This window comes from Echeneis naucrates, chromosome 21, assembly GCF_900963305.1.
Source record: "Echeneis naucrates chromosome 21, fEcheNa1.1, whole genome shotgun sequence".
NCBI lineage: Eukaryota > Metazoa > Chordata > Actinopteri > Carangiformes > Echeneidae > Echeneis > Echeneis naucrates.
In genome coordinates, this window is record NC_042531.1 from 12,027,229 (window position 1) to 12,040,000 (window position 12,772).

General features: G+C 41.7%; 1 protein-coding gene across 6 annotated transcripts in view; it reads left to right on the forward strand.

Annotated features, from left to right (window-relative positions):
* The window catches only part of igf2bp2a (insulin-like growth factor 2 mRNA binding protein 2a), a 47,153-nt gene that overhangs the window by 23,823 nt on the left and 10,558 nt on the right, over window positions 1-12,772 (forward strand). For 4 of the 6 annotated variants that reach the window (XM_029529766.1, XM_029529767.1, XM_029529768.1 and 1 more), the window contains exons 3-9: window positions 443-491; window positions 2,027-2,078; window positions 5,508-5,571; window positions 6,380-6,670; window positions 7,038-7,172; window positions 9,988-10,110; window positions 11,870-12,005. In XM_029529766.1, coding sequence (XP_029385626.1) covers window positions 443-491; window positions 2,027-2,078; window positions 5,508-5,571; window positions 6,380-6,670; window positions 7,038-7,172; window positions 9,988-10,110; window positions 11,870-12,005 — 850 coding nt within the window. Of the gene's footprint in view, window positions 1-442; window positions 492-2,026; window positions 2,079-5,507; window positions 5,572-6,379; window positions 6,671-7,037; window positions 7,173-9,987; window positions 10,111-11,869; window positions 12,040-12,772 lie in introns of all 6 variants that reach the window. The other 2 variants (XM_029529769.1, XM_029529770.1) reach the window with 2 other exon arrangements.

Sequence of the window (12,772 nt, forward strand, 5' to 3'; positions counted from 1 at the left end):
TCAGTTTCTCACCTCTTGTAGTAAGCGCAATAGTGAGCGTAAGAATAACACGTGTAGGAGGGTGTTACAGAGAATCACCATGCTGTCTGATAAACATCCTTACCTACACACCTAGATCTGCACTTCTGTGACAGTCCCCTGATTGGTGATGCTGTCAAATGAGCTGTGGGGGTTGTATATGTATGTGTGTATGCTTGTTTGTGTGCATGGACTTGTCTTATGACAGCCTCTATACTTGTCGGAACCAAAATGTTGCACCCCAAAAGTTTAAGTGGCTTTTTGAATGTTAAGACTTGGTTTTGAGGTTGTGGGTGCAGTTAGTAGCTAAAAAATGAAGTCAACAATGTTTCCAAGAGTGTAGTAAGACAAGGAGTTTGTGTCTGTGAGAATTTATGGTTAAGGTCTATTAAATCCACTCCGTCTGTGTGTCTTGTCTCTGCAGGAGTCGGAAGATCCAGATCCGGAACATTCCCCCTCATCTACAGTGGGAGGTCAGTTGTTTGTCTGTGTGTGTTCGTATGTGTGTCTGAGACAGTGATGCCCAGTTGAACACCACCAGGTAGCACATAAACTGGTTTCCTGACAATCAGCCAACAGCCTTTATGTTGTATTTTTCTGTGGACTGAAGTGTGTGTGTGTGTGTAGAAGGGTTCTGAGGATGTGCGGATGTGTTGATGTCTGTATGCTTATATCGACGTCTGCATGTGTTACTATGTGTCGACACGGTTTTCATTTCGGGACTGCACTTGCTTGTTTTTTGTTTCACCCACAAAACCTCATAGACCCTTCAAAGAATTAGAGATATCAACTAAAAGACAAGTAACTCTCTTTCTGTTTGAGAAACTGCGAAAAGTTGCCAGATCATTTATCTGTAAATCCAAATCCTGTCACAGAAAACTCCTAGTCTTCTGGTACTTGCTCTGTAGTTTGGTAGTACTATGCACCATTGACAGTTCTCTGAAACTATGAAATAATAGAAAATACAAAAAGTTAACTCCTTATAACTTTGCACATAATAAAAATGTAACAGTACGCTTACATACACAAGAATATTTTTCAATGCACAAATATTTTCACGGTGAAGCGTTTTTACATGGTGGTGCAAAAGTGCAGAAATGCTAATTTCAGTAGTTTACAGTGACAAGGAAATCTTTGATTACATACTATAGTTTGAGTATGGATTAAAAAGGTTGTGTTGAGGTGTATTATTACATTATTATACATATATCATATAAATATATAAACTATGTAATAATAACAATATATGATTTCATGTTAGACAGAGCTGATCCATTGACATTCAGTCTTTAAAGTGAGCTCAGACAAATCCAGTTGCAAATTTAACACAATTAACAATAGAGAAAATTAACATCTTTCTCAAATTGATGAACTGTTATTCTGATCCATCAAGTCAAAATTAGTCAGTGACAAGCCAGTTATTAAAATCATATTGGTTGACAAATTGCTACCAATTTTCTCTTTAGTATTTATATTTGATGTTGCACTTCTTTCATAATGCCGTCAGCTTTTATAATCAATTGTTGATTTGCATGCATTTTTTAGCTTATTGGTTGGTGTATCACTGACTATAAAAACTTTGCTATGTGTTTTTTTTTTTTTTTTCTTCCTTTGAATTTCCATTACCACAGTGTCCATTTAATGTCCACAGTAGAAATGTGCATAAAAACAGGAAGATGGTAACGCACTTGCCGGCGAAATGTTTTTCTCTGTAAAGGGATCCAACACAGAAATATGAATAAACCAATTATATGAGTGTTCTGTTAACATAAAAAAAAGTAAATGAAACAACATACTGTTTGGAAGGTTTATGTTCACAGGTTGACTCTCCAATAATTTGGAGGGTCAGTAGGATTTTGAAAGGGGCTCTTAAGATCTGGTTTCATTCAAAATTTCTATTGAGCTTTCACTTGCTACTTTGACACTGAAATCGCTGGCCCATGAACTCATTCTTAGTATCAGACCTATGAGTGCATTTGTGTCACATCCTCTTTTGTGTCTCCCTCAGGTTTTGGATGGCCTTCTAGCTCAGTATGGTACTGTAGAAAACGTGGAACAAGGTACAGAACTCTTCTCCCTGTTTGTTTCTCATCTCAACATCATCATCATTATCATCTGGTTCCCACAGTTCAATGCACACGTGTCTATTTAGCAACACAAACACACACACAGACCTCCCAGTGAGTCAAATCTCCCCGTGTGACTTCCTCATTACCATCATCCCACAGACCCATTATCTAAACATAACCCATCTCTGGATATAAATCAGCCTTTATCATCTTGTCTGTCTGCGTGTTTGTGTGTGTCTTATAAGTCTGACCCAGGGAGAGAAGCATTTGAATCATACGCAGCCTCTATAATAGAGCACTGTGTATTACTACAGGTCCCCTTAGCCTCAGAGTATGGATTGAAGTGGGCAGACATGGCAGACAACCATTACTAATGTGTGTGTGTTGTGTGTGTGTGTGTTTAGGGAGGTAGATCGTGGTAATTGGTGAGGACACTGTAGGCGCCTGTGGTAAAGCTTTTGCACTGTCTGAAAGACTTTGAGTGTGTGTGTGTGTGTGAACTATCCCAAAAAACATTCGACTGTTTACACACACATACGAGGGTAGGCTAGAAACAAGGGTAGAAACAAACACACACGTACACAAATGCTCGCACAAACTTGCTCGTTTTCTCTCTGTGTGTCAAAGCAGCCAAGACCAACTACCACGAAGTGAAGCCATGACAGGTGCTAAAATGAAGCTCAGAGAGAGGCTACTCTACTCACAGTTTCCACCATGTTGCTGTAAAACAGGATACTAAATGTGCTCACACACTAGCGCAGTGTTACCTCCCCTTTCTTCTTCATCCCTCGGTTCGGACGTCCAGGCATCAGGGCTGCATGGTTACACTGTGCAATCTAAACTTCGAGAGACCCGTCCTGTTTGTGTAGCTGTCCCTACCTCAACTTCCTGCGTTCTGCTCTCCTGTCTCGTCACTTTAGCATATTCATGCTTTGGTTATGCTGTGGGAGAGGATTTGTTTGCGGAGTCCCGTGTTGTTGTGCGGCGTAGTGAAGGCTCACAGTGCTGTTGGGGGTGGTGGTGGGGGGAGCGAGGTGAGGTGGACCGGGGCGGGGCAGAGCTGGCTGTAAGTGCCAGAGCCAGGCACCATGCCAGGCTCTGCCCACTCACCCTTTCTACACCAGCTGGGCACTCTCACTAGCTTTAACCCTTCCCTCCTAACCTGCTGGTGCACAGCAGTTCTGAGATTTTATTTTTTTACTGACGGAGCAAAATCCCTTTTTAACTCTTTCACACCGGCGGTGTATCTCATTCTTCTGGGTAACTTGCCAAACGGTGCAATGAAGTTTACTAGCACATTCTTTCAGTCAAAAGTATCCAGATTTTTTTTTTTTTTTTCTGCAGGCTTTGACATCAATGCTGACAATCAAGCAGCAGCGGCTTCTGTGTAGATGGTTTGACATTTAGCAGTTACACAGATTCAGCGTTGACATAACAGAGATGCCATTATCTGCCTCAACCAGTCGGGGGAGATGGCTGCCCTCCCTGAGCCTGGTTCTGCCCAAGGTTTCTGCCTCTTAAAGGAAGTTTTTCCTTGCCAATGCCTCCAAGTGCTTGCTCTTGGAGGGATACGTTGGGTCTCTTTAACAACTCCATAATGAGTTTGGTCTAGACTTGCACTATGTGTACAGCTCCTTGAAGTAACTGTGTTATGATCTAGCGCTCAATGGATATATTGGATTGGATTTGATTTGATTATCTGTTCTGACAGAGACTTCGGTAGAATAGAAGGTCAGTTATCAATGAGACATTCTATGTTGCTTTTTGTCCTACTGTCACTCTGTCTCTTCACAGGACCTCCAAGTTGCATTTTCCATAAAAACTTATTTTACAAAAACTTATTGTGAGAGGAGAAAACGATAAAGATAAGGACTTCACAAGTTAAGTACACCAAAAACAGGCCGATGATAAACAGCATTCATCAAAGCACATTAAAAAAGGAAGATCTAATTCAAATGAAGTTAATCAGATTTATCTTTGACTAAATGGGCTCTTCCTACGCTTCATTTCCTCACCAGGTGTGTCTTAGACTTGTTCAGTATGTTTTGTGTAATTGTACTGATGAACAACTAGACACTGTAACCTCCTTGGTAACAGAAAGCATTATTTTAAAACCATTGAACACAGTAGACAGGTGACATAACTTTTCTTCTTTGCCGACAGCAGGAGAGAAGAAAACTTCTCCTCTCCAGTCCAGCGCTAAACATTTTGTGTGCAATTTGTCTATTTAGGGCTGTAACTAACATTTATCTTCATTTCCTATGCCGAAGAGGTTATGATTTTTCCTATTGGTCACTTGGTGGATGAATGGGACATGAGAGCAGGTCAACAAAAAAAGTTCAAACTACTTTGTAGAAAATAAGAATATAATGAAGTGTGTGTGATAGAAAATTATAACACATTAAATACAATAAGTCATGAAAAAAGTGCCGACTTCTTAGTAGGTCATACAAAATAATAAAACCGAAACAAAGCACCCGTTTGTTCATTGGAAAGTGTTGGATTGTCACAATCGGTTTGGTAAACTGTAAGTTTTGGTGTGACCATGGTGATTTTTTCCTCAGGCTGAGGTTTATCAATGATGATGTGATCACTGTGTGAGCACTGAGCAACTCCAGCCTTTGGCTTTTGCACATGTGTGGGGCTGACTGCAGAGCAATGGATGACTTGGTCAGCTTTCACAGTGGTCAGGGCTGGATAGTAGAAAAAATGGTTTCTTTCCACTGATGAGCAAAATTCTTTGTAGTTCCAGTTATTACTGACTTAAATGTGAATTTTAACTATCCGATTGCACAAATGAGCTGTACTTATGTGCTGCATATATAAGTAGACTAGTCTAATTGCACTGCTCCCAGCGCTGAAACTCATAGATATGAAAACATGTCTGATTTATTACACAAGATTTCTATATGATTATGAAAATGTCAGCACTTGCCCTGGTTTGGCATCTTATCACAATAGTTGCCACAGTGTGATAAAAGCTGTCTGAGATGTCAATGACTTTAAGTTCGTGGGGCCATAGTCTTGTTCTTTTCTCACTGCTCAGCACAAATCCTCCCAAGGTGTGTCCCTGTTACACCTTTTGATTTCCCTTTATGCCGGATTGCTGGCTTTGTTTGGGCTGTCATGAGAAACTTAAATCTGTTATTGTGCAAGAGGCAGAGAGTGTGTTGTGTTAAGCAGCTCCTGTCTGTAGAGGCAGCAGCGGGGTCTGGAGAGCAGCCAGTGTGGTGATGGCTTAATGGATTCACACAGACTCTCAGGGTCACCACGGGAACCTGGACGCGTGTCAGACTCACCTACAGCAACAACAAAGACCTGCTATGTACATCTGTAAATGTGGCTGTGGTCTCATGATTTACACACACACACACACACACAGATACTAAATATCCTCCCTTTCTCTTTCTGGTTTCACAGTGAACACTGACACTGAAACGGCGGTGGTGAATGTTACGTACGCAACCAAGGAGGAAGCTAAAGTGTAAGAACCACAAATAATGATCGCATTGAAATGAATGACGGTTGTGAGGTGAATGCTTGAGATAAATGTTTGCTTTTTTTCCCCCCTCTCTTCAGTGTGAATGCACAGATAGCATGAGCAGCGTGCTCACGTAACTGTCCGTGTAACGTGTGCGTTGACAGGAAAGCAGTGGCAACGTTGAATGAATCAATGAAAGTATAGCCACACAAAGCAGGCTAAAATTAAAAAGCCATCTATTTTTTGCTCTTTTAGCATATCCGTCCACATTTTCCTAGTGTTTCTTTTTTAAACCACACATTGAGCTTTTTAAAAAGCATCTCAACTGGGGTTTTTAAACGGAAAACTGAGCTTTTGGAAATTGATTATGTTATTCTACCCCATCACAGAGCTATGATGGCAGCCTCATGGTGAATATCTGTACTGTTGTTCACATTGTACAGTGTTTGGATTAAGATGTGTAAATACAACCTTTTTTAATGTTATAAAAATAGATTCAGTCTTCAAGTGTGGATAGAAAGATTAGAAATGCAATTTTTTCTGGTCTAGAATGGATATGATTGTTTGTCTTTGAAAAAAAAAGTTGCTTGTTCGGTATACTACCTAATTTCATAACCACACAGAGAGTCAGAATAGCAAGTGTGTCAGAGTGTTGGAAAGTCACTCTATCGGATTCTTAAAGATGGTTTAAGTCATAGCTGTTTGGAAATTCTCAATCAATATCTTCCACAAAACTAAAAATACTACTAAAATGCTGTTGCTTACTTTTGTTGGTCTCTTCTGCCTTCCCTCTCCCTCCTCCCCTCTCCAGAGCCATTGAGAAGTTGACAGGACACCAGTTTGACGACTGCTCCTTTAAGGTGTCATACATTATGGACATGGATGCTGCTCCACCCGTCCAGACTCCACGCACGCGACGTGGGGGCCGATCTTCCCGGGACCAGGGCGACTCTCAGCCGGGGCCCTCGGGAGGCTTCGGTACTCCACGCCCCAGACAGCATGACTTCCCTCTCCGCATGCTTGTGCCTACTCAGTTCGTGGGAGCCATCATCGGCAAGGAGGGCCTCACCATCAAGAATGTCACCAAACAGACACAGTCCAAGTAAGATAAGCTAATGAAGATGGTTCCTGATAATTCCTGCTGCTATTTGTCCTCCCCCAATTTGTCACAGTTTGATGAACCTCTTATGTTTTGTTGACACTTTAATTCCGGTGCTGTCTGCAGATTTAGAGTTTTACTTCCCTTTAATTTCTGCAGTGAAGTAGCATAAAATAAAGCTTTACATTTTCAGATATTGGAAATGAGAGCTCCAAATAATTAATGGGTGAGAGATGGCCAATTAAAAGCTTATTTGTTTTCACTATTTCATTTTTTGAGTTTGAAGGGCATGCAACCAATTTAATTTTCAATTAACTGATCCGCCCCCCTTCCCTTCCCTCCCTTCTCTCTTGGCCTCCCCCTTCTTTAGGGTGGACATCCATCGGAAGGAAAATGCAGGTGCAGCTGAAAAGCCCATCACCATCCATTCAACGCCAGAGGGCTGCTCCTCTGCCTGTCGCATGATCCTGGACATCATGCAGAAGGAGGCCAACGAGACCAAGACGTGAGCACTCAAACGTACACAAACATTCCTCAGCACGCACGTAAACACACTCAGATGTGTTTATACATAGCATGTATACACTCCCAGAGGGAGATTAGCCATAATGTCTGCAGGGCTGTAATCTTATCCATTAACCTGCCTGTACACCTTTTAATCTCACTGTGCATTCACTCGCTTGGACCATTAACTCAGTAAACACAGTGCACACAGGACACTCACATAGGCTGACACGTGATTGCAGATTATCATTTGGGAAACAAGGCCAACATTCCTAATTAGCTTTGACACTTTTAACAAGACACTACAGCTTTTAAACTCCTGAATCTTCTGTCGATCTAATGAGCAACTCTCACCTGAAGCCCATGATCCCAAGGCTCTTCTTCATTAATTTTGTAATGCATAATGCATTGTTTCATTCAGGAGAATTCAGTAATTCAGAAGGAATTAAATATACATAGGTTTTACAGCTATTCATTCATCTTCAACCACATATCACGGGGTGCTGGAGCCAATCCCAGCTCACACTGGGTGAGAGCAGCATACACCCTGGACAGGCCGATAGTCCAACACACAGAGACAGACAGAGACCAACAACAACTCACACTCAGAGCTACAGACAGTTTAGAGTCACCAGTTAGCCCAAACATGATGTCTTTAAACGGTGGGAGGAAACCAGAGTCCCCGGAGGAAACCCACACAGGCACAGGGAGAGCTTGCAAACCCTGCACAGAAAGGCCACAGGCCGGGAACCGAACCCACAACCTTTTTGTTGTGAAGCAACAGTGCTAACCACTACATTGCTGTGCTGCCCACTGCTTTAATTAAAAAATAAAAGAAATCATTGCTGTTCAAAGACAGGAAACACCAGAAGCCATTTTGATAACTTTCCCATCTTGTTCTTATTTATTGCAGTAAATTGCCTTAGTCAGAGGCAGATACCGAATATATGTGACAACAGCAGGGTGGCAGCTGTGATCCAGTCACATCTCCTGCTCTCAGAAGTCACAGTAGCTCTCACATCCCTGATGTGTGTCAACTAAACAAACTGTTGATCCTCAGTGCCACACCTGCAGAAACAACATTGTCGCCTCAGCTAACTTCCACCCTGTAATTACACACTGAAATAAAGCCTCTAGACTCACAGAAGTGCCATCTCTCCCTAGTTGCCCCACAGCTCACCCCAAACTAACCTACACCCTACAGTGCTACTTTACACTTCCTGAGCATATATCATGACTCCACCCACTACATACACACACACACACACACCCCCATCAGATCTGTGACCCCAGCCCAAAGGAAACTCCCAGCATCTGGTTTCCCCTCCACCACACCCTGCCACAAATACTCACACCCCACAATTGCGCTACAAAGCAGAAATATAGATTACAGAAATGATACTCCTCCTATTTTAATAACCTATTACCGTCCACACATGTTCATGCATTCACCTGGGGGCTTGTTATTTTCCCTTTTTATTTCAAAAGAATTGTTACCCATTCAAAAGTAATTTTTATTTTTGGGATTTCTCTGTCCCACACACAACTAGGACAACCCTAACCCACTAGCCAGTCAGGGACTTAGACATCAAAATGAAACAAACTTTGCAATTTCTGCCCGTCTGTACACTGGGTTTAATCAGGATTTTGCTGATTCATTTTATGGAAAGTTATCTTAGCTAATTCAATATAATTTGTACAGTACAGCAGCGGTCCCCAACCTGTTTTGCGCCATGGACCGGTTTCATATAAAACAATAATTTCACAGACCGGCATAGAAACAAAGAAAAACAAAGTGTAGAAAAATAAAACTCACAATTTAGCTGAATATATGAGGAGTGACCAAAGTGCTGATAAAGTGTATGTCTCCAGGGGCCAGTTTTGAAACCTTCATTGCTTCATTTGCTGGCCTGTTGCCACATATTATGCACAATGGGCTCGGTGTGTGAGAATCACCTGTAGCAATAAATCCGCACTTTAAGTAGGACTTCTCCCTTTTCGAAAGAAGCCCTTCAAAGTTGTTTGTTTTAACTAATTTTTGCTAGCTTTTGGGCTTAATTTTTAATGCACCGTATCAGCTTCTTGACATGTGTCCAGAGGCACAGATGAACATATCTGGTCATTTTTTCAAAATGAAACATCTTTCAGACTCTGATAATCAATAAAATATTTCTTTTATTCAGTCTTTTTGTGCTGCCTGGAACCAAATGACCCATGGACCGTCAGCCCGGTGGGCTGGGACCACTGAAGTACAGCACTTCATTAAAATGAAAAATTGTTCGCCATCTACCCCAAATTTTTTTATTTACAACCATCAATGGCCAGAGAAGAATGACCTGTAAGTGTGATGTGCTAATGATAATCTTTTAAGAAAGTCAGGAATAATGAGTTCAACCTTTTATTTTAAAGATGAAAATTAGCTCAGGACTTAATCGAAAAAAGAGAATCTGTAGTTTTACTGTTGTTGCTTGCTTTTTTGGGACATTGTCTGCTTGTTGCAAAAGAAACCTGTTTATTTTAAAGGGATTTATTCAGTCAACGCAACAGATTTTTGTTTGCATAGGCATCAAAGCCACTCCTTGCAAAAATCTGGGTATTTTTCTATGAAATGTAAAAATAAATATCATGTGGCGATCTTGTGTTGCCCTACACTCATAGCAGTACTTCAATTCAGGCAACTGTCCACATTCCTGTTCATCTCCACCACATCATCACATTCCTCACACCACATCAGTGACACTCAGCAGAACTTATCCTCTACCATCTTGCCTAAACTGTGTGTGTGTGTGTGTGTGTGTGCGCGTCTCTCTGTTTAGGACGGAGGACATCCCTCTGAAAATCCTCGCCCACAACAGCCTGGTTGGTCGGCTGATTGGGAAGGAGGGCCGCAACCTGAAGAAAATCGAAGAGGAGACAGGGACCAAGATAACCATCTCCTCGTAAGTCGCCTCTTACACCTTCCTCTTTCATGCGCACCCACAGTGAGTGCTTGGTCGCCACACTGGTAGCATCTTCAGGAACACAGGCATGCATGCACACACCTGAGTGCTTGAATACTTTGAGTTGACTGCTGAACAGTGATACACCAAATGATTTAAAGCACAAATAACATAAAATTATTTTAACTTCTTGGTGCTAGGCATCCTTCCTCTCTGCTCACTAGCCTTTTAGCATGTGTTTTCACTTAACTGACTTGTTAAAAGATGAATGTGAGGAGTTGAATTGTTGCTCCGATCCAGTACATGATATTATAAAGTTGGCAATTACACCTCATTTAAAAGATTGTGCTCATCAACCTTCATTTTCACTTATGGCCAATGAATTGCTGTCTCTCCATGAGCTCTAAGGATGTAATGAGCCTTGAGAAGGAGAAAAGAGAAGAGAAAGGGAAAGCGTCCTTTTTGAGAAGAGTATTGATGTTTCTGTGAAATCCTTTCAGGGTGTTCTCCACATCTTTAAACACAAAGGACAGAATAGATTGGTTTTGCTTCCAAAGCCTGAAGCTGTTAAAAAAAACGTCCAAGATAACTTCTTTGTGGACTGATCACAAAACTGCTCTTGGGCATTTTTTTTTTTTAACCAACAATGTTAAGATTTTGTTACTGACCCCTATCTATATTGTTTATCCGTCTGAGTCACTGGAGTCAATCCCAGTTGACACTGCATGGGGCAAACACTGGACAGAGTCCCAGCAAAATCAGGGCCAACATATAGAGACATACAGAGACTAACATCCACTGACACTCACAATCATGTCAGAGACAGCAATTAATCAAGCATGGGTGTCTTTGAACTGGAGAGAACATGCAAATGCCACACAGAATGGGCCCAGGCCCTGAGTTGGAACCAGAAACCTTCATGGAACCACTGTGTGTTATCCACTGTTCCACCATACTGCCCAATTTCGTCACTAGAGCCACTTAAAAATGATTGTCACTGCATTCCAAAAAAACTCAGTTTCTCACATGTTTTTGACCTAACACAGGCTAACGTGATCAGTCAGATGTGTGGTGTGTTTTATCTCTGTGGCAGCTTTGAATAAGAAACAGACTGTAAACATGTCATTTTTATTATTTCAGTTTAAGTAGGGATGTAAAAGATGAAAGATGTGGGAGGAAATATCTAACGTTGTGTTTATTTTATATCTGTGCTATTGTAATTAGTGACTAAATTTCATTTACTAATAAAGTGTAATAACCTTGGAGCATAATAATACGGCCGTGCCTGAGAACCAACCAAATGTGGATATTGTTAAAAAAACCGCTGCACCGTGATGCTCGCCAGCAGCTCTGTGGTTCATCTGCTGATCAAGCTCACAAGTCATTTATGTGGTAATCTCTCAAAACTCTCCCACCTGTCCTGGGGGATGATGGGAAGTGTCGTATCCTGTGTTTGTAGCGTTTGACACAAACTAAAGAATCTGGGATCTAAAAGGATCTGCCGCATCAGTGTTGACTGATCTTTAAAGTCTGTTTCATTTTCCAACTACCACAATGTTGATGATGCAGCCTTATTTGAATGCTTGCATTAGATAAAGGCAGAGAGGGGAACTCCAATTAAAACATCTTAGTCACCTCAACCTTCTGAAAAAACATGTGAGCAGAATACAAATGTGCCTGCTGTCTTTTTTTTTTTTTTTGGTTTGCATATGCACGTACTCATTTGTGCGTGGGGTTGTGTGTGTTATCTTCCTTGCAGGTTACAGGACTTAACCATTTACAACCCTGAGAGGACCATCACGGTGAAGGGCAGCTTGGATGCATGTTGTAAGGCCGAGATGGAGATCATGAAGAAACTGAGGGAAGCCTATGAGAATGACATTGCTGCTATAAATGTAAGCTCATCCCCAGTGTTTGTGTATCCGTCTCATGATCTCAGGTTGACTCACCCAAACTGACAGGTGAACAACAGGGAGTGATGATATACGAAGGATAATATCACATCCCCATTGAGTACATGTTACCACCAGGATTAGGAATACCTGCTGTTGTGCGCTTGGTAAATGGATGACAGTAAACAATCGCTGAAGAGCTCATCGATGACTCGTGTGTTTGAGCACAGCACGTCTGTGGATGTGTGTGTGTCTGTGTCTGTGTGTGCGTTCAACAGAGCCTCTGACTCATGCTCACTCCCCGCTGTGTATGTGTCTATGTTCTTGTAACACACTGCGTTTCCCAGCATCCAATCTGATATCTGTAGGCCACTCTTTTGCTCAGCTCCTCTTTCACGCCACCCTGATGACATCACTGGTTCTGCAACCAGAGAGGTCAACCACAGAGGAAGTGAGATATTGATGCTATCACGTACTAAATGCACAACACATAGATGAATGGTGGACAAAGTGAATGTGTGAACAATGTGCTGCAGAAGGACCTCGAAAAAATTGCATCAAAGGTTTTACTTTGTCTGTGCCATTTTCATGCAACCTGCAAGTTTTCGCCTTCATTTTCATTGTCCAAATATTGGCTTGAAAATAATCATCAAGAAGTAACACACAGCATGCGGTTAAATTGTTCTGGCTGGCGCAAGCACTTTCTGGCACCTGTCAGGGTTAGCAGCTCCAGTAAGCAGTGAGGGCCATCTAGCGTGACACTGCAGATA